The sequence below is a fragment of the Pararge aegeria genome, chromosome 2 (assembly GCF_905163445.1).
Source record: "Pararge aegeria chromosome 2, ilParAegt1.1, whole genome shotgun sequence".
Taxonomy (NCBI): domain Eukaryota; kingdom Metazoa; phylum Arthropoda; class Insecta; order Lepidoptera; family Nymphalidae; genus Pararge; species Pararge aegeria.
Window position 1 is genome coordinate 9,295,155 of NC_053181.1, and position 19,888 is coordinate 9,315,042.

Genomic DNA, 19,888 nt, shown 5'->3' on the forward strand with positions numbered 1-19,888 from the left:
AGTAAAATCTTTCGATGAAATCATAATAAAGATTTAGATTTAGAATGTTCTTTATACTTTGTCTATCTTATCGTGTCTTCTAAAGGTGGCAAATAGCCTTTTTGTGTCTTTGCTTTTTGAAGTTTGACAGCTTCATTTATTTTGGTCGCACAGTCACAAGTTTAGTGTGACTCCCTTTTAGAATTCACACTAAATCTGTGCCTGTGCGACTGTGTAGCCTGTGCAACACCGAATACAAATATGTATTTCGTATCGTATATGTAAATAACCTATCAGATCTTACCTATAAAATGTATAGGCTGTGACTGTGACTCGAATTCGGCCCCTCCAAAATGTGGCTGAAGTCCTTACCCCTAGGCTCATCGCTTCGATAGATTTGTTTAAATATTTCTTTAAGTGTGTATGCTGAGTGCCGCTACATGAGTTTGAAGTATTTTTTTGCTTACATTGGTCTTTTGTAGGGAGTTCCGAAAGACACGGTCCTGAGTCGCACGTTTTCAGCGGCTCCTCACGACTCGCTTGATGGGGTGTAATGGGAGGCTAGTAACAGTCAGCTTCCCAAATTGCCGACCTCACCTGGCCGTGATGCAACCTGCCGTCTAACAGACTAGGCTCTGGCAACCTGTTCATCATATCAACCCATTACCGGCCCTCAAGAGGGCACGGGTCTCCTTCCACAATGAGAAGGAGTTAAGGCCGTTGTCTACCACTCCATCCACCGAACTTTATGTAGTGTTATAATAAGTAGATTCATAGATAGTTTTAATAAAGAAAGCACAGGTATTCCTGGCAATGTTATAATAAGTAGATTCATAGATAGTTTTAATAAAGAAAGCACAGGTATTCCTGGCAACACCAAGAAAGATGACAGGAAGTTGGATATATATATTGATTTTGGGAAAAAAAGGAGGACATCTTGAAGAGGTAATAAGCTGGAACGGGGAAACAAAAAAGGAAAAAAGCTAAGAAAACTATTGGGGTATCAAGAAAAAAGGGGACGAGAACACGGACCCTAGGGTGTATCGAGAGTAAGAGATAAGTATTTAAAGAATTTGGGAGTCCATGAGTGGATGTGAGTAGATGGCTGTGGGGAAAATGTAGAAACCGGAGGACGGTTACCTTTCCATGGGAATAAATAGTAATTATAACGCCTGTCCAGCCTGGTCATTATTGGACAAAACTTTAATGGAATGAAATAGAAACACATTACATTACATATTGCTCAAATATTATTGTAACCTATACAGTACCATAAAATTATAATAATCCATAATATTGATAAGCAGCTTACGCAAAAGGTTTGTATTAAAATAATGCTTTCAAAATAGTAATCAATGGTACTGCCAGTACTATATTTCGGTATTTTTATTATGAACCTATTGAACATAAGTTTTAATTTATACAGCGGATATGATTACATGCTGAAACAATGAAAATGAACTAGTATCGGTTTCACGTCTTCTATAATAATAGCAAATTCATTTATAGAATTGGGCATGTGTGCTAGTGGGCGATGTCAAATTATTTATATCAATACTTTATAAATAATTCACCGCGAACGATTTCGTGTTGATCAGTCGCACTGTGCAATCAGCATTATAAGTACATTATACTAACTAAAAAATAATGTATTTAATCATAATCCATTTTATTACGTTGTAAACATTTTTTTTTTCATTTACAAGTTTATATTCTTACCTAAATGCTATATAATTACAATGTTGCACTTTTTGCGATAGTATAATACTTTTTATAAAAAGGAGCCAATGAAAAAATCAGTAAAAATTGTATTGTCATTTTATGTATTCTCACCTACTATGGGATAGTATCATTGTATTTTTAAGTAAAATAAACTATTAAAATAGTGACGCTCAAGAAATAGTAGATCGATATTATTGAAACAAATTAATTTGAGTATTACTTGGTTGTTATTTTTTTCAGACAACTTACATTTTCTTACAATGGTGATGTGACGAAGTAAAAACCACAAATTTGCGTCCAACCAAGACAAGACGCGCCCGTTTGAGATAGAGAGTTTTGATACGTCTTTTTTTTATTCCACTGCAAGTTAGCCTGTGAATGCAATCTCACCTATTGGTAACTGATGATGCAATCTAAGACAGTAGTGGGCTAACCTGTTTGGAGTATGGTACCCCAATCGGTTTCAACGCAGCACCGGAACGCTTCATCGCTTTGCGGCATGCAGCTCCCACTAAACCACATCAGACAAATTCCCAAATAGCCCCAGCCGGGGATTAAACTTGGGATATCCAGCTTTAGGATCACATCCCTTTTCCCTGAGCCGGAGAGGTGGTGGAACGGATAACGCTTACTTGAACGCCGCGAAAGGACGCTGCGGTTTGGTTTTACATTAATTACTTTCAATGCATTTACTAAAAAGATTCAGATTGCAGAAACAAAAAAATCCGCACTTATAAAATATATACACTTTCGTTTCATTTGACTAATTGCGTCAGAGTGTGATACGCATCAACGCTAAGATTACGCCACTAAAAATACTTCGGAGTACATACAAATAAACCTATCAGTACGTAATTTAAGATATGTTATCTAAAAAACTTAGGACTGCAAAAATAATCATAGTTGCCGTTATTATCGACGCATTGTTAGTAGTTACGACTACTTTGCCGTCGTTCGCATACCATTTGTTGGCTCGGTCTGGTACACGGTTGCTTTTCTCAGACTCTTGATCGTCGAAATCATCATACACTTCAGTACCGTATTCGTCGTCAGAGGTAGTCCTCTCGTCTGGGTATTGGTAGATATGTTTGTCGGTACCTGGTATTTCTGTGAAAAGGATATTTTTATTAATATGTACAATTTAACTTGCAGTAGATAAATTGGTAATTAACGTCTGGAATATTGCGTACTATTTCTTAACCCCCGACGCGAAAACGACGGGGTGTTATAAGTTTGACGTGTCTGTGTAACTTAACTATGCCTGACTAGCACAATACGCTATCATAAATTTAAAATCTAAGATGGCCACAGCCACAAAATAGCTAGTAATTTTTTTCTCACATCCCCATGCTGGGTTTCACTTAATGGCAGGGCTTGACTAGCAGAATAATGTACACTATAATGAAAGTAAATGATTTTGTGTCGCGGATTTTTTAAATTATAAAAGTTTAATTAACTAGTTGTACCCTGCAGTTACCCGCACAAACTACAAGACGCAGCGCGCAAAGTCTATAGGCTTCCTCAACAAATCAGCTACGTAACGTAAATATTTTTTACAAATACAGATTATTTATTTAGCGATGCTACTTATTTCAACAAACGACTAAACGAAGTTGATCCGTTGACAGTTTAATTTTATCTATAGACATCTGTAATGAAATTTATCAACTACTGGATTCTTAATCGGTCTGGCTCGAACAAGAGAACCACAACAAACTAAGCCCTCGTTTTCTTTATACTATTAGTGTCAAACTGTGTCTCTTAAAGTTACGTGATAGCTTGATTGTCGTACATAGTTTATTCTTTAATTTTATAAAATATTTTTAATAAACTTACGTTTAATTGAAAACTTTAATTGATACTTAACTACAGAGTATTTTATCCTCTGTAGTTAAGTATCGTGTTTAGTTAATAACTTTGTATTATTGACATTGCAACCCCAAAAAATATTCTGTCTTTAAACGTAAAAAAAATAATAAAATAATGTTAAATAAATTGCTTATTTTATAATGCTACTTTTTGCTTTAAAGCCAAAACTATAGCTTATGATTAAAAAACAAGTACCGGTATCACGCTTTTTTAATTTTGTGACATCAGCATACTGTACTGAAAATAACGACCTAAAGATAAATTACTGGATTAATGTAGATAACGCTGTATATTTTGGTTCAGCTCCAGGATTTAAATAATGGGCATAACCTCAATATAACAACGGAAGTACTGCTATGTATGTTTATGACCATACACCTATGCAACCGAGCGACGTGAAGCCATTTGCTATTGATTGGACCTAAGTGTAGTGGGTTAAACTATACCCGGTTAAATTTTCTGGGGTTTGTTTTTTAACTACAAGTTAGCCCTTGTCTCCAAGAAGGTGAGACGGTAAGTTAAGAGGGCTTATCTGTTTAAATCTCTAATCCTAATCGGTTTTTAAGCACTTAATCGTGCGGTGGTCTATTTCGCGAGGGTGGTAACTAGCAACGGCCGAACCCAGAGAAAATTCAGTAATTTTATATTTCTAACAGCTACAGAGTGCGCCATATGATCAATAAGGTTCTAAGATCGGGGCGTGTTTGAAACCTTCATGGCCAACGATGAACATCCGTACCCATGTTTTTGTTGCGATGTGTCCAGCTACTGCTATTGGGTAACAGATAGTCTAAGTATAGGTTACCGATCTCGTTGAGCTATAAAAGAAACCTTCTTTTGAAAAATTTCGCCTTACAGAAAATAAATGTACGTTTCATAAAGGCATTTTGAGACTTTTTAATAAATAAATTTAGAATTTTAAACTTTAACCTTTGAGTAGCTTTTAATTGAAGAAGTACCTCAAAATATCTACCGTCCAAAGACTCGCCGATATACCCCGCGCGGTCTTGTTGTCAGGGAGGACAGTGTCATTACCGTGCAATAGCGCAAACATGTTGTAGTAACGGAAACAAGTGAGGGCGCCAGTTATCAAAAGGATTATAATAAAAAAGTCGCCAAAACCAATCCGCTGGGCTGTGTCAGCGAGTCGGCGGTTTTGAGTTGTGCTCCATAAAGGTTACTCTGAATAATAAGTATTTAAGTTAAGAGGTGTCATACCATATAATCTAATTTTGCTCTCCACATCTCCGAGCGAGTTTTTGGCAACGCATATGTAGCTCCCGAGGTCTTCTCGCCGGATGTTCTTAATGGTCATGGACATTTCCGCTTCGAACATAGACTTTTGTCTCACAGCCATCTCGTGGTGCTCAGATGGTATTATTAGCTCACCTGCGGCAAAATTTATTACTTTAAACATTTGCTTTGAAATCCAATATTAGAATTTCATCTTTCCTCCACCAAGTTTTATGAAAAATGTAAAAACTTCGGGCAGACACCTAGAGTTTTATATCCGCTTTATAATTTGTTTCTTTTTTTACTTGATGCTTTACCCAAGTTCATCATAATCCTATTAGCGTTTTTCGAATTTTTAAATACTTGTTGGGAAATCCAAGATATATTTTTTACTTGAAAGAAATACGTGTATTTCACCTAGTAATTATAAAACAGATAGAAACAGGCCTTCTCTATTATAGAAAATAGAGAAGGATTTAGAGCATATCCGCCCCGCTGTTCTCATGCAGATTGGCGGGATATATTATCATCTCATTTATTTTGACAAGGTAGTGAAAATAACTGGGAGATTTCCTAGACACGCCAATTGCCCAACATAGCGCCATTTATATACTTGAAATAAACGTAGTGACAATTTGGGTTTTTATTAATTGAAATATTTACCAGGATCTTTAACCCAGTAGTTGATTGACTTAGGCGATGATTCCACATAGCACTCCAGTGTAACGTCGGTGCCCAGTGGAGCTCCCACTAATTGGTTAGGCACCTGGATCACTGGATGAACTGAAAAACGATGCAAAATTAGAAAATGTTCTGGACATTTTATATTGTAAACAAAACTTCGAAAGCGATGAATGCTTTGGGGATATACTTTTATTACACTACATTTTACGCTAGTGGTATTCCACTTCCTAGTAAACAGTAGTAATCCTAGTAAAACTCAATACTGAAATTAATTATAATACTTCTACTTGTCTACATCGAAACTATGTTTATTATACGAGTATGTATACTATATGTACACTGTAGTTAGATAGAACATAGATCAAGAATAACTGCACGAGACAATCATACATTTTTTATTTTACAGCAAATTGGGGCTTAACTCATTAGCTTAACTAATATTAATTATTATAAGTATAGATTACCATCCAAATGGTACCTCAGAGATTTACGAGTTTCAGTTAGTTTAAAAACACCTTATTAAGAGATAACACCTCATCTAAATAAAATACTAAATAAAAAATGGGATGTTTCAGTGAATCAATATTTTATATACCTATATTCATTATATATTAGGCTTTATTAGGATTAAGATGATGCCATCATGCCAGTGGAAAAGGAATGGCGCTATTATATTAATTCATATTAGTTAATACGAGATTTCTATTTACTTTTGAAATATTAAAAGCACCATTATAAAATGTTTGAAACTCCTGAAATAAGTATATTTTAAGAAATTATAGAAAACAATAGTCGCAAGTCTACTCAGCTTTCTCTTTGTGTACCCTCGATTACGCCTTTTGTTAATTAAAGTGTTCTTCAGCAACTAAGTAGAGGGAACTCCAAAAGTTTACAATCTCTGAACTATATTATGAGTAAATAGAACAATATTTTGCGATTACCGACTACAATGGTCGCAAAGACGGAAAAATAATTGAGCTATTATCTTCTGAGACAGCTTCCCCCTTCAGTTCACGCTGGATTGCGTCTTTTGTTAATTAGTGCGGTCTTCAGAAACTACGTTGATGGAATCCGGAAAAAAGTACTACGATTTTGTTTTGTTACGTTTACTTATTGCCGTGAATCTGTTACCTACTTACTTTGTGTAATTATATATAATGAAAACAAATGTATACTTTTGTATTGTGTCTGGTTTTGTTTGTTTCTTGGTTAGCAATGCACCGCAAAATTCGGTGCCGTTTACGTCATAGGCACCATTTTCATCCAACAAAAGAACGTTTAATGATCAATGTTAACTTAAAATGAACGCATGGATTTTTATGCAATTTGGCATAGTTAACGCGGTATATTTATTTCATTAGAAGGGAAGGGCGAATAATATACGCAGGCGACACTGAGAAAAGAACCAGTAGGTACATACCAATTTCTGGTTTTCTTGATAGGCTCTATATCACTAATTCCTACATAGAAGTTTATTTTGTTGTTTTAATAATTTCGTCATATACTGATATTATTTAGCCCGAGCCCGTAGTCCGTAAACTGTATTTCTCTTTGCAAACAAATCACGTCAATTCGTGATGAATCTATTGTAGCGCAAACAGGGACAGGCCAACCACAATTTTCATGGTTTCAATAGTTACATGGATTTATTTTTGAATAGATAAACGCTGAGAAAAGTTACACAATTCCATGTGCATAATAAGAAAATACTTCACTGGAAAACTTTGTTTTCACAAATAAATCATGTATACATTTTTTTTCTCTGGCAAAACACACTATGAAGACAAGTCTTTTTGTTACGGACCTAGCAAATGATCTGTGGAAGGAAGGAACAAGTGGAAAAACAATTCTCGTAAACAGAACAAAAGTTCGTAGGGCATGCCAGGAACTGTACTGCAACATGTTGTCCTGTGTCCATCAACCTGAGGTGTCGATATTATTTATAATGAAAAGTCCTATGTGCCCGAAATAATATTTGCAGTTATGCCCTTCAGACCATTGCAAAAATTCTGGTTTGCGGCTGAAATAAGCATGGCGTTTGTAACTCCCCGGACTGCTCGTCCGGGAAAGTCACAAAAAGATCTACTACTAAATTGGACGAGCTCCTTGGCGTAGCGATGAGCGCTGTGATTTTAAGTTGGAGTTCCCGAGTTCAATTCCCGACGGAGACAATTCAGGAGTTTATAATTCCTTAAAATTTCAGAAATGTTGGCCGTGGCTAGTTACCACCCTACCGCTGAGTGATTTAGAGTTAAGGTACCATGTCGCATAGAAACCGATTAGGGGTCCCATAACATAACTGCCATACTCTTTTACTCGTTAGCCCGCTGAGATTGCAGTCAAGGGTAAACTTGTAGTGGAATAAAGAAAAACATTCAAATTATACTTTTATATTTCGACAGCAGGTATATAAAATATCAACTTACAGTGTACACTTATGTGAATCCTCTTGCTAACTGTGGGTGGCACGCCATTACTAGCGATACATAAGTACGTCCCCATCTCGGAACGCGATATCTTCGTCAACTTTAATACTTCACCCTGGTACGTTAGCACTGTAAACAATATCATACGTTATAACTTATAACATAAAATATATGAATAGTGCTACTTAAGTAAGTAAAAAAGGAAGATAGGTTCAATCATTGTTTCAAAGTTGTAAGCTTATGAAGTAAATTATATGATAATTATTTTATGATATGGCTATCAAATGATTGTTGAAGAAGAAATTACTTAATTTTGAATACAAGATCCAAATTTATCTCAGATGTATGATAGATGCATATCAACAGATCAATCTCCAGGTCAACTTAAATTAGTAGATTTAAGCCAATCAGACAATTAATTTAAAAATTAAATAACTAATATTAGAAGTAAAAGTAAAGAGGAAAAATAAACTTGTAGTAAAGTTTACTAGGCTGCATTAAATTAGTAAATCCTTTAAGGGTAATATTTTAATGCATAATTTTATAACAAATTACCAGACAAAATCCTTAAGATCTCTCTCAATAACTTCAAAGTTCATATAAAATTTACGCTTATAGAACAATCTCCAGGTCAACATAAATTAGTAGATTTAAGCCAATCAGACAATTAATTTAAAAATTAAATAATTAATATTAGAAGTAAAAGTAAAGAGGAGAAATAAACTTTCAGTAAAGTTTACTAGGCTGCATTAAATTAGTAAATCCTTTAAGGGTAATATTTTAATGCATAATTTTATAACAAATTACCAGACAAAATCCTTAAGATCTCTCTCAATAACTTCAAAGTTCATATAAAATTTACGCTTATAGAAAAATTATATTATAAAATTAAGGAATACATGTATGATAAAAAAGCTTGGGTATGAATTGCTCTAACGTAATAACTAGACATAAATTCGATTGTGAGATAGTGATAGCAAAAAAAAAACCTGGCGTTTGGAACCCTCTTAGCTGCAGTTTAAAGTTAACGAATGCAGTTATCACCATCACCTAACATTAGTGTTAATACGTTAAATGTATGAACACTTCATAAGTGCCTGTGATAAGGTCTACATGAATAAAACATTTTTGAATCTGAATTTGATAATTATTACGTAGTAAAATATCTGGAATGATTATTGATATTTGTATATAGAGTTAAGTTAGATATAGATTACTAATTCCGCACGAAAAATTATTATGAAATAAAAGTAGAATAATATGAACGCGACATATTTTTTTACTAAACAAAATCATGTAACGTGTGATTCTCATAAAGAGAGTCCGGTAGAATAATAATGCCAATTAATAATATAATTAAATCACGTAGGTACAAGTGTGATTCCATCCCATCCTAATTGATTTTATTAACGAAGAGAATAATTAAGTGGGAACATAATTCTGTTAATTCTTATTATTAACGCACATTATTTACGCACCGAGTCTCAAATTAGGCTTTTTATGTACAGTAATTACGAACCCAAAATACGCGCTCGAATTAATATCATTGCGAAATGATAAAATTTCAGAGGTTTTGGTGGTCATTATAAATACCGCTGCTAGGTTTTAACTAAAAATCTTGAAAAAGGGACAAACGGAATTCGGCCCACTTCAAAGTTGTGGGCGTAGAGCATGTTGTGGCTTAATTGGAGCGCGAATAAGTGGTATTTTCCATACCTCATACATACTTTTTAGAGAAGATATAATTATTGATAAGTAGGTAGGTATTTTTTATTTAAACTAGCAATTATTTTATATATGTACATACTTATATATTTAACCGGAATCTTGGAAACGGCTCTAACGATTTTCATGAAATTAGTATGCAGGGAGTTTTAGGGCGAAAAATCGAGTTATTTCAATTAGTTTCAATTTTTTGAAAACGTCGTCTTATCGCTGTTTTCAGTCAATGAAAACGCTACAATATCATTAGAATATAAAGGTCAACTTCGCCACCACTTGCAAGGTTATAATAGCTCAGGTTTCAGGATTTGAGTTCAGGTGATTATTTTTTTCCCGTTATTATGCTCACCAATAGTTTTTAATATTTTGCTAATTCTGTGGATGAATTAACCTTTTTCTATATTGATACTGTCTACAACAGAAGAAAGGCAGGGAAAATAAATGTAACCGACTTTCTTGCTTATATTCAGCAGAATTTGCATTTAAGAAAGGTGGTAGATTCATTACCAATGGCGTCTTTGAGGGCTCAAAAGAGCTTGTAAAGTCTATTTGAATAAATTATGTTTTGACTATGAATTGAATCTCGTAGTATCGTTTATATGAATACAAAAGAGCTCCTTAAGTCTATTTCAGCAACGCTAAGTAATATCTTAAAGAGTTCTGTCACGCTCTTGCATTAAAAGGCGCTTTTAGCTGTTGAAGTGTATCAAAATACTGCATAAGTATTGCGACGTTATGCCACATTTTTTTGTAAAGCATTGAGTTCAGCTCAGAATTACGTCAATATAGATTGGAACCTTTTTATTTAACTACGTTCAATTAATAAAAAATAAATAAATAAATATACTACGACACACATCGCCACCTAGCCCCAAAGTAAGCGTAGCTTGTGTTATGGGTACTAAGATGACTGATGAATATTTTTATGAATTATATATACATAAATACTTAGAAAATACATATAAACACCCAGACACTGAAAAACACTTAATGCTCATCACACAAACATTTTCCAGTTGTGGGAATCGAACCCACGGCCTTGGACTCAGAAAGCAGGGTCGCTGCCCACTGCGCCAGTCGGCCGTCTTATCAAGTAAATTCAATTGCAAAGCGAATGGTCATTATACAAAACAACAAACTGAAAAAACGTTTATGAAGAATTTCAATTAACATCCTAAGTTCTAAGTGTTGAAATATTCCCACAATGCGAGCTTAGACTCATTCCACGTTGAAACTCTACTAATTATGATTCACTTAAAACAATGCTGGTCACGGTATTCACCCCTAGTAGGTGGTTGTATTGTGGCGTGTAAAATGCGGTCACACGGACGTTCCTGTTATTATGCATATTCAGAAAAACAATGCCGTCCTGGCACTGTACAAATAAAGTAAGACAAATGAAATAATTCTCTGCCCGGCCACTAGGTTTTGCTGTTATTTGAGGTCAGAATGCGCTATGCGAGTACAGTTAAGTCAGTAAACAAGCCGATTGCACTGGTTAAACAAAATTGTCGTAAATCGGTATATGGATGGGTAATCCACTATAGATTTAACTGACGGCTCCATTTTGAATGATGGTTTTGTCCATGGCATAAACGTAAGTTGGCCTCGTGGTTCGATGGTTAATGGTACAGACGAGAATAAATAGTTCCTTAGCATACCCTCCAAAACATATATCTCTGAATTCTGGTTATATTACAGCCTTATATTTGTTAGACAAATTTTCTATTCCCTTCATTGTTTATAGACGATGCTTTTTACCTCAGTAAAATGCTCATATTTATTATTTACATAAACATTATAATTAGGTAGTGTAACTATATCAATATTTTATATATAATTAAAAAAAAAACCAAGTTACAAGATCGAAAGCTAGCAGCCCTATTTGGAAACTAGTGTACAAAAGGATGATAACCATTTAACCCAAAAACACTTAGCCGTATCAAGAATGCAAAGTCAATTTCCGGACAGATAAAGGTAAATCAATGGAGGCATCCATTTCAGTAGGCCAGGGCTGTACCGCTGTTAGAGATGAAATATTTAATAGTTTGCGCTGAAATTATGAAACGTTGTTCAACTTAACTAGATGCCTTGGTGGTGTAGTGGTTAGCACGTTCTGCTATCAAGTTGGGCCTAAAAAGTTAATAGGTTTGTGTTAGGAAATTGGCTTTGTCACGCCACGGAGAGCACAGTAAGCCATCGTTTAATATTTTAACCAACATGTTATATTGGTGCCGATTCTGTCATCCGAAAAACTTTAAGCTAAATACTTTAATATTTATTTATTAAAGTTATTGACACTGTACCACTTAGAAAATGATATCACTATTTTAAGACATACAAATTTAGTTTAGTTTGAAATATAAATTTTTAAGTATAATTGACATTATTAACAGTTAAAGACTGCCAACGCATTGCAGCAGCGTGTTGGGATTATGCTCTAAAGCAGTCTCTTCTATGTCCCATCATAGGTTTCATTGTTTTGTCATTCATAGGTTGTGAATTATGTTCATAGAAGGATAAGTGTAAAAGGAACTTTGAAAGTGAACGAAAAGTAGGCTCAGTTCCAGAGAATCCACTGAGCCACGTAAAGCGTTTTAACATTCCTACAATGAGAGCTAGGAGTCTATTCACACTGGAACTCTACTAATTACGACAAACTTTGAACAATACTGGACGCGAAGTTCATCCGGGGCAGTCGTCGCATTGTCGCGCCTCAAAATAATGCGGTCACACAGACGTCCGTATTGTACATGTACAGAAAAACAATAGCGTCCTTGCGCTATTCAGATGTACTAAGACAAATGAAATATTTTTCCCGCGGCCGCTGAGCTCGCTGTAATTTGAGGTCACCGAGCGCTGCAGTTTTCTAATTATAAAGCTTCTGGATGATTTATTAAAAAGTGCAAGTAGCCGTTGTCTACATAAAAATATTTTCTTTTTGCGAATTTCTTGCTAGTTATGTAGAAATGTTTATTTTTTTCATTAACACATTGGTCACAAGCCACCCCACACGAAGTGAAGCTATGTGTTTTCATCAAATCACATCCCAGCATTATGTTTGATTGAAAATATTTTCCATTACTGATTATCTACACTGTATATCTATCTATTTAAGGGTCAATATTGTGCTTCACAGGTATTATTTTAACGTGTTGTTTGGGTTTAGTAATGGATCTGGACGCGATTATTATAATTTTAAGTTAAATGCTTTCCCAATCAATCCCATTTCATAAAACTACTATTGAATTCTTATAGGATTATAAGGTACTGCTACATAATAAAGAAGTTTCCGAACGTCATATAAACTACACTGGATATTTAATTCAATATGTATTATTATTAAAAAATCTTGCTTGCGGAAATAATAATATTGATCTATTTTGTCCAGACCAAATAATTTTAAACGTGCTATTATTTCTGCTTTGTCAAGCAATCCGGACTGCACTTTTGGATTATAATTTTTAGTTTTCTTTTGTTATTTTTTAGTTTTTTGTATTTTTATTTGTCATTTTGTAGTAACTGCTGTGCCCACCTTTAAGTGGCTAGTCACACTGATTAGAATCAAATTATTTGTAATTTTCCTTTACTATTTATTGCTAACAAGCTGTTGGTGTTCCTTTAATGAATTGTGTGATTGATCTCACTTAATCATTTAAGTAGATGGTAACCAAAAGAATATTCAGTTGTATTTTGTAAGTGCGTTTTAACGTTACGTAGTTATCAATATCTCAAACTACGTTAAACCACATGTGTTCAATAAAATTGCATCTCAATATTATATATGCTCAGAAGTAAATTAAGAGAAAGTGGATATATTTACGCACTGGATATCCTACAGCCTTTAGAGGCATCATTTTAAAGCGTAGCTGGTTATTAGTAATGGGTACTTTATGAAAAAAATTACTAAGATAAGAAATCTTGGTTAAGAATTGATCTTACGATATATGTCCAAGTTCCTTAAGTAGGTGGTAACTAAAGAAAATCTGTTGTGGGCGCATTCATTCAAAACCTCGTTTATTTAGCTTTGCAACTTGTAAGTAAATAAAAGTAGCTTTCAATATGATTTACTATAAAATTTTATACAAAACCTGTTGGTTCCTAAATTTTTATTTGCATTTTAATTTATAAATATTTGAAATGTACAGGTGTACGAAAAAACCTTCTTAGATTAATAAATAAAAAAATAAATATACTATGACCATACACACATCGCCACCTAGCCCCAAGTTTGTGTTATGGGTACTAAGATGACTGATTGATATTTTTATGAATAATATATATAAACACCCAGACACTGAAAAACATTCATGCTCATCACACAAACATTTTCCAGTAGTGGGAATCGAACCCACGGCCTTGGTCATTTAATACCTCATCATATCATAAAGGAGAGACTATTAGGCGTCTGCTGGCACTTCCAGCCGGTTGGGTTTGCCGATTATAACCACGCTGGCGGATAAGGGATCGCAGTAGATCGATACAATTATATTTAATAAAAAAGCACTATGGAATTCCTGTATACTGAAATTCGAGGATCTTCTCCTTCTTCTTAAACATAAGAGATAAGCTCCTGTGGGTATAGCTTTTTCCAATCTTGTCTATCTATGGCCCTCTCTTTTACCGCTTTATAAGTCCCCACCCGAATCTTTCGTTTTTTCGAGGATCTTAGCTACTACAAAATAAAAAAGTTTGCAAAAGAGTACATTACCCTAACGACACTTTTTCAAATTCTAGTACTGTTTTTCTATAATTATAGGGAAAAAGTGCTATAAAACAAAATAATCCGTATTAGTTCCAGTATACGTACTACTACAATAGCCATACAAATGTGAACACAGTTTTGTTTTTTGCGGAAACTTAGTAACAGTGCAATTACTCTACAATAAAGAGGCACAATCAAGTTACGAGGAAATTCTCTGAAGTTTTATAATTAGAAAATATAACCCGACTGAATTTTATTTCACAATATGACCTAGGTTTTTGAATATTTTATTCAAACACGCTTCAAAGATAACTATTAGTGAACGGTTGATTATTGCCTAGGAATCTCCTTACCTTATTCGTCGTTAGTGAAAACGGGCATTAGTGTAACAGGTAGACCATTATCTGATTTTCCATGAGCGAAAATTATAACTTCTGGACATCGCAGTAGTTATAATTTCACTGACGACAAGAAATTTATAAACATTTTGTGAATCATATGATGATTTCCCTGGAACAGAGGTGAGCGCTGTTTTAAGTTTGTGGTCCCGAGTTCGATTCCTGGCAGGGGGAATTTTGGAATTTATAATTTCTAGATTTCTTGTCTGGTCTGGTGGGAGCTCGTGGCTAGTTACCACCCTACCGACAAAGACGTGCCGCTAAGCGATTTAGCTTTCCGGTACCATGTCGCGTAGAAACGGATTAGGGGTATGGGTCAGACCCAGTTATATTCATCATCACTTAACAAGTTACCACCAGATAAGATTGCAGGCAAGGGCTCACTTTTAGTGGAATAAAAAAAAACATGTTTCATTTATATATATATATCCAATCTATATGGTGTTTGAGGTTTGTATTTGTATTAAGAACCAATATCCCCAGAATGTTCCTTAATAACATTCAAGGAAATTATACTTCGATAATTAGATATGGCGGCAAATATAATTCCGGCTTCATTTTCTGAAAATCCGCACTGGATTCTCTGAAGCCAATATTGCTTCAATGTTATTAGATTAGTGTGTAGGGCTAATTGCTTCGACGATTATCAGAATCTTTGTTTTCTGTTACTGTCATGTATTATATGCCGTTTGCGAACTATAATATAATATATGTTGCTTATTAATAAATAATGATTACGCTTAAGACACTATAGCTGGCATTGTTAATTGGCAACGGCACATTGGCAATTAGCACTTCAGCCAACGCAACGCCATGTGTGTTGAGCCAAATGAAATATATAATTATGTATGTCCAGAGACACTTTACCAAAATATGCTGCAGCTTGGGGCTTAACCCAAAACGCAAGGCCTTGCGAAGGTTAAGTTCTTACTTGCCATACCAGAAAGCTTTTCTTTGCCAGAAATCTTATTTTCTGAACCTTACTAGCTGTTTTTGTAGTTTTATTAACACTAGCGGTCCCGCGCGACTTCGTCCGCGAATGAGCCGACTTAATAAATCTCTCAAAAAGGATATTTTTTGCAGTTTTTGCCAGAGATTACAATATAAATGAATCCTAGCTAGATCGATTTATCGCCCCCGACACCCAATGTATACTTACTAAATTTCATGAAAATCGTTGGAGCCGATTCCGAGATTCCAATTATATATATTTATTGATAAAACAGGAATAAAATGACATTTTCTAAAAATGCATCCTAGCTAGATCGATTTATCGCCCTCGAAACCACCTGTATACTAAATTTCATGAAAATCGTTGGAGCCGATTCCGAGAATCCAATTATATAATATATACAAGAATTGTTCGTTTAAAGATAGAAGATTTAAATAATAGGTTTCACTAAGGTGTTATGGTTTAATATAATGAGAAAGGTGAATAAGAAACAATTACCTTTAGACTTTGCGCCAGTACCATCTCTTACAACTATTTCCTGTCCATCTTCTCGCTTCCACATAACTCTTGGTGGGGGGATACCACGAGCTCTGCACGACACTCGGGCAGTGCCACCTTCAGGTACCATGGTGTCCCCAGATGTCTCTTCGGGAATGAAGTCCGGTGGTATGACTACTTCCAGATACCCCATCTGTTACAAAATAAAATTAACGATCACTTCCACATTTCTACCTTCAGATATTCTGTACAGTAAAAGGCAAATATGATAAATAGATTATAATGAACTAAAAGCTTGATTTCAGTAATGTTGTGTGTCATACTCGTCATATACGATTTTTCATGATGAAAGTTACATGTCTTCATATACAGAAACCGTCCCAATAGTGGGCGAAGCGATGCGACGCTACATTGGAACATCATACATACCAACATACAAAGAAACAACCCTGTCCTTTTCAAAATTTTGTTATTTTGTTTTACATAAAACTTTGCATTTACGTTTGTTTATTTTTGATTTATTTATGAATACCTATTTATAATAAACTACATTTGCGTTTGCGTAAAACTTAAAAAGCTAAGAGTAAAAATATTTTGCAAGAATAGTTAGCGCATATTATATGAACTGCACAGCCTGAAATTATCGCTAAGACTTTTCAGGAACTTATAAAACATGAAGTATTCTAATAATTACGAATAGAAAGTCTAAAGAAACCGCTTGATAGTTCGTACATATTTTAAGATTGAATAATGAGTCTTGGATAAATAGTGCCCGGGACAGATTGATTTACGGTCGGGCTTTCAGAAGATGAATTATTTCGTACTGCCTTTCGGCCCAATAATCACATTTTAAATTAATTGAAACCTTTTCAGCGATATATTGAAGCGGAGCGTCGAATGTTAAATAGGCAGAAGAGGCAATTTGCTTTTACACCGCCCGTGAATTGTAACTTTATTATTGGTACATTGGCGTTATTTTTCGCAACATTTTAACGGTGATATTTAACTGCGTTGCGTGTGGTTAGCATGTTCAACTACGGATCACAAGGTCCGGGATTGGATTTCCAGGTCAGGCCAGGTATTGTTACTTACTTGTAGCCTACTTCCTTACATTCACACTTACACACATACACACAGCACTTATATATATCATATTATTTACAATATTAGTATCTATTTACACAACATATTAAACACTATATTATACACCATATTATATATACATAATATTAAACAGATTATCATAATAACTAAGAATCACGACAATCATATCCGACATAACAGTATCAATATTTCACGGCATTCAAATCGTGCAATGGAAACACGCGCGATCGCTTCTTTAAACTCGTTTCACACACGCACACAAGCGCGCGTCGGCCACCGGCCGGGCGCGCGCGCCGTTTCTGTGGAACTTTAGTATGATCTCGATACTTTACGCAACACCTGTGTCGCTTGTCGCTTATCGTTATCGCTCTGCCATATGTTCATCTATTACCGCTAATCTTTGCTTACAACTGTCACTCTATACTCCTTCTGTTTATTTACTATGGTGTTTATCTTCTTCTGCCTATTGCTAACTTCTGTGCTTGTGTTTACTGTGTACCTATCACCGTGTGAACATTAAACGGATTTATCTCTAGACTACTTGTTTTCGTGAATCCCATAGAAGGTATTTATTAGAATAATTATATAGGTATCTACCTATAGAAGAAGACAACAACTACATTATACTATTTACTGTTTATATATATTACTAGTACCTACGACTTCGATCGCGTGTTAATTTTGATTTGTAAGCCTTAGTTAGTCTCTGAACCCTGAAGTAACACTATGCAAAAAAACCTGTAGATCAATGAAAAACAAATCGAAATAAGGGCCCTATAAAAACTTTGTTAGTTCATCTGGTCTGATTGAGTAACAGATACCTACCAACCCAAAATTTTGCATTTATAACACTGTGTTTAGATTAATTACACCGAGGGGACATAATCGTTAGGTAAGTATTGTTAAGTATTTTGGCAAAACAAGCGTTGAGGAATACGGTAAAAAGGTCTCAGTTCTTGTCAGTTACATTTTGTCAAAAGCACGTCAACCAGCATAAGAGCAGCGTGGGGTATCTAAGCTTTAAGAACCTTTCTTCTTTTAGTGTATGTCCAGTAATAGGCATTGAGAGTCTATAAAATTAACTATTTAGCCTTGTTGAAAGCCTTATAAGAACCTGGTCTTTTAGGAACAAACGCCGGGCTTTATAATAAAACACTTTTATAAATAACAGCTATGAGATATATTTCAACTGGTTATATATTTAAACAAGAGTAATTTGGAGGTATAGGGCGTGAGTTAGGTAACATCTGTGTCTCAGAACGCTGAGGCTCTTAACAATGTTGTGTTCATACACACAACATTGTTAGGGCCAGAGCTTAATTTATCTCAGCGACATAGCTGTGCCGTTTAGCGATTTTGCGTTCCGGTTGATTATAGCGGAGGAGCACTTCCTACTAATATTATAAATGTCAATTTATGTTTGTTTGTTACGCTTTCACGCAAAAACTACTTAACCGATCATCATGATACTTTGTACACATATTCTTGGAAGTGTTAGAAGTAATATAGGATTTTTATCCCGACATTAAGCTCGGTTCCTTTGGGAGAGGGGATGAAAGTGTTAGACTATACCATAACTCCGACAAATTATAACCGATTTAAATAATTATTTTTGTACTATAGAGGTTGTGATATGTGCTTTGGAGATAGAGGACAGAACTCCTCAGCGGTCAGCAACAAACCCCTTATTCAAGGCTTAGTAAATTTACAACTAAATTTAATGCCACATCAAAAAACAAAAACAAACGCAGTCGCGGGCAACAGCTAGTATGCAATAAATCTGTTTCTAGAAAATAGATAACTAAATAGCCGTATTATTATTGCAACTTAATATTAGAAGTTGGGATTGGAAGCGATCGTCGAACTAAACTTGTTTAGTTTGACGATCGCTTCCAATCCCAACTTCAACTTCAACAAGACAAGTCATGAAATAAATAAAATTACATAAAATATATCATATTTAAAAGTTTTATACATATATTTGAAGCAAGCAAATTTAAGCAACTAAACTTCCTTTAACTATGAAAGATAACGTCCTTAAATAAGTTTGTCTGAGAGTTTTCTTTATGTAACTTATTACAAGTTACGTTAAGTATTTGTATCTTATTAAAAGTGCTTATTACAAGTTTTGACCCCTTACGTGTGACATCTACCCCGCATTTGGTGTAAATACGACCTCAACTCTTTTACACTCTGTTCCTCTCAGAACCCCGTGCCCTGTAGTGGACCGGGGAGTGTAAAGGATGGTGTTCATAAGGCTGCCATTTATCACTCTATTGATTTGCTACTGTAAGGAAATCAAAATGTTATAGAGAGGAATTTCGAGTTTAAGCCCTCTCTGATCCAGTAATCGAACCTCGTGTTCCTCAGTTCGAAAATGTTAACTACTTCCACTGGCTTTATAATTATAATCAATAGCCTTTAACAGTCCACTGCTCGACTAAAGGCCTCTACGGGAGAAGGTTTGCCCATAATGACAACACTGGGCAGACGGGTTTTTGATCGCAGTGGGTTGTAGTAGCAGAAGAATGGACGCTGCTATAAAACCCGCGGTAAGAGGAGGAGTGGTGACAACTGTTCTGATCTGTCGTTACCA

General features: G+C 34.9%; 1 protein-coding gene across 1 annotated transcript in view; it reads right to left on the minus strand.

The window, feature by feature from the left end:
- Window positions 1-1,813: 1,813 nt before the first annotated feature.
- Window positions 1,814-19,888, minus strand: part of LOC120633682 (lachesin-like) — a 337,749-nt gene continuing 319,674 nt past the window's right edge. The window contains exons 5-9 of the mRNA XM_039903999.1: window positions 16,189-16,381; window positions 7,914-8,042; window positions 5,467-5,586; window positions 4,789-4,959; window positions 1,814-2,808 (exon numbers count right to left, since the gene is read on the minus strand). Coding sequence (XP_039759933.1) covers window positions 2,558-2,808; window positions 4,789-4,959; window positions 5,467-5,586; window positions 7,914-8,042; window positions 16,189-16,381 — 864 coding nt within the window. The 3' untranslated portion in view covers window positions 1,814-2,557. The remainder of the gene's footprint in view (window positions 2,809-4,788; window positions 4,960-5,466; window positions 5,587-7,913; window positions 8,043-16,188; window positions 16,382-19,888) is intronic.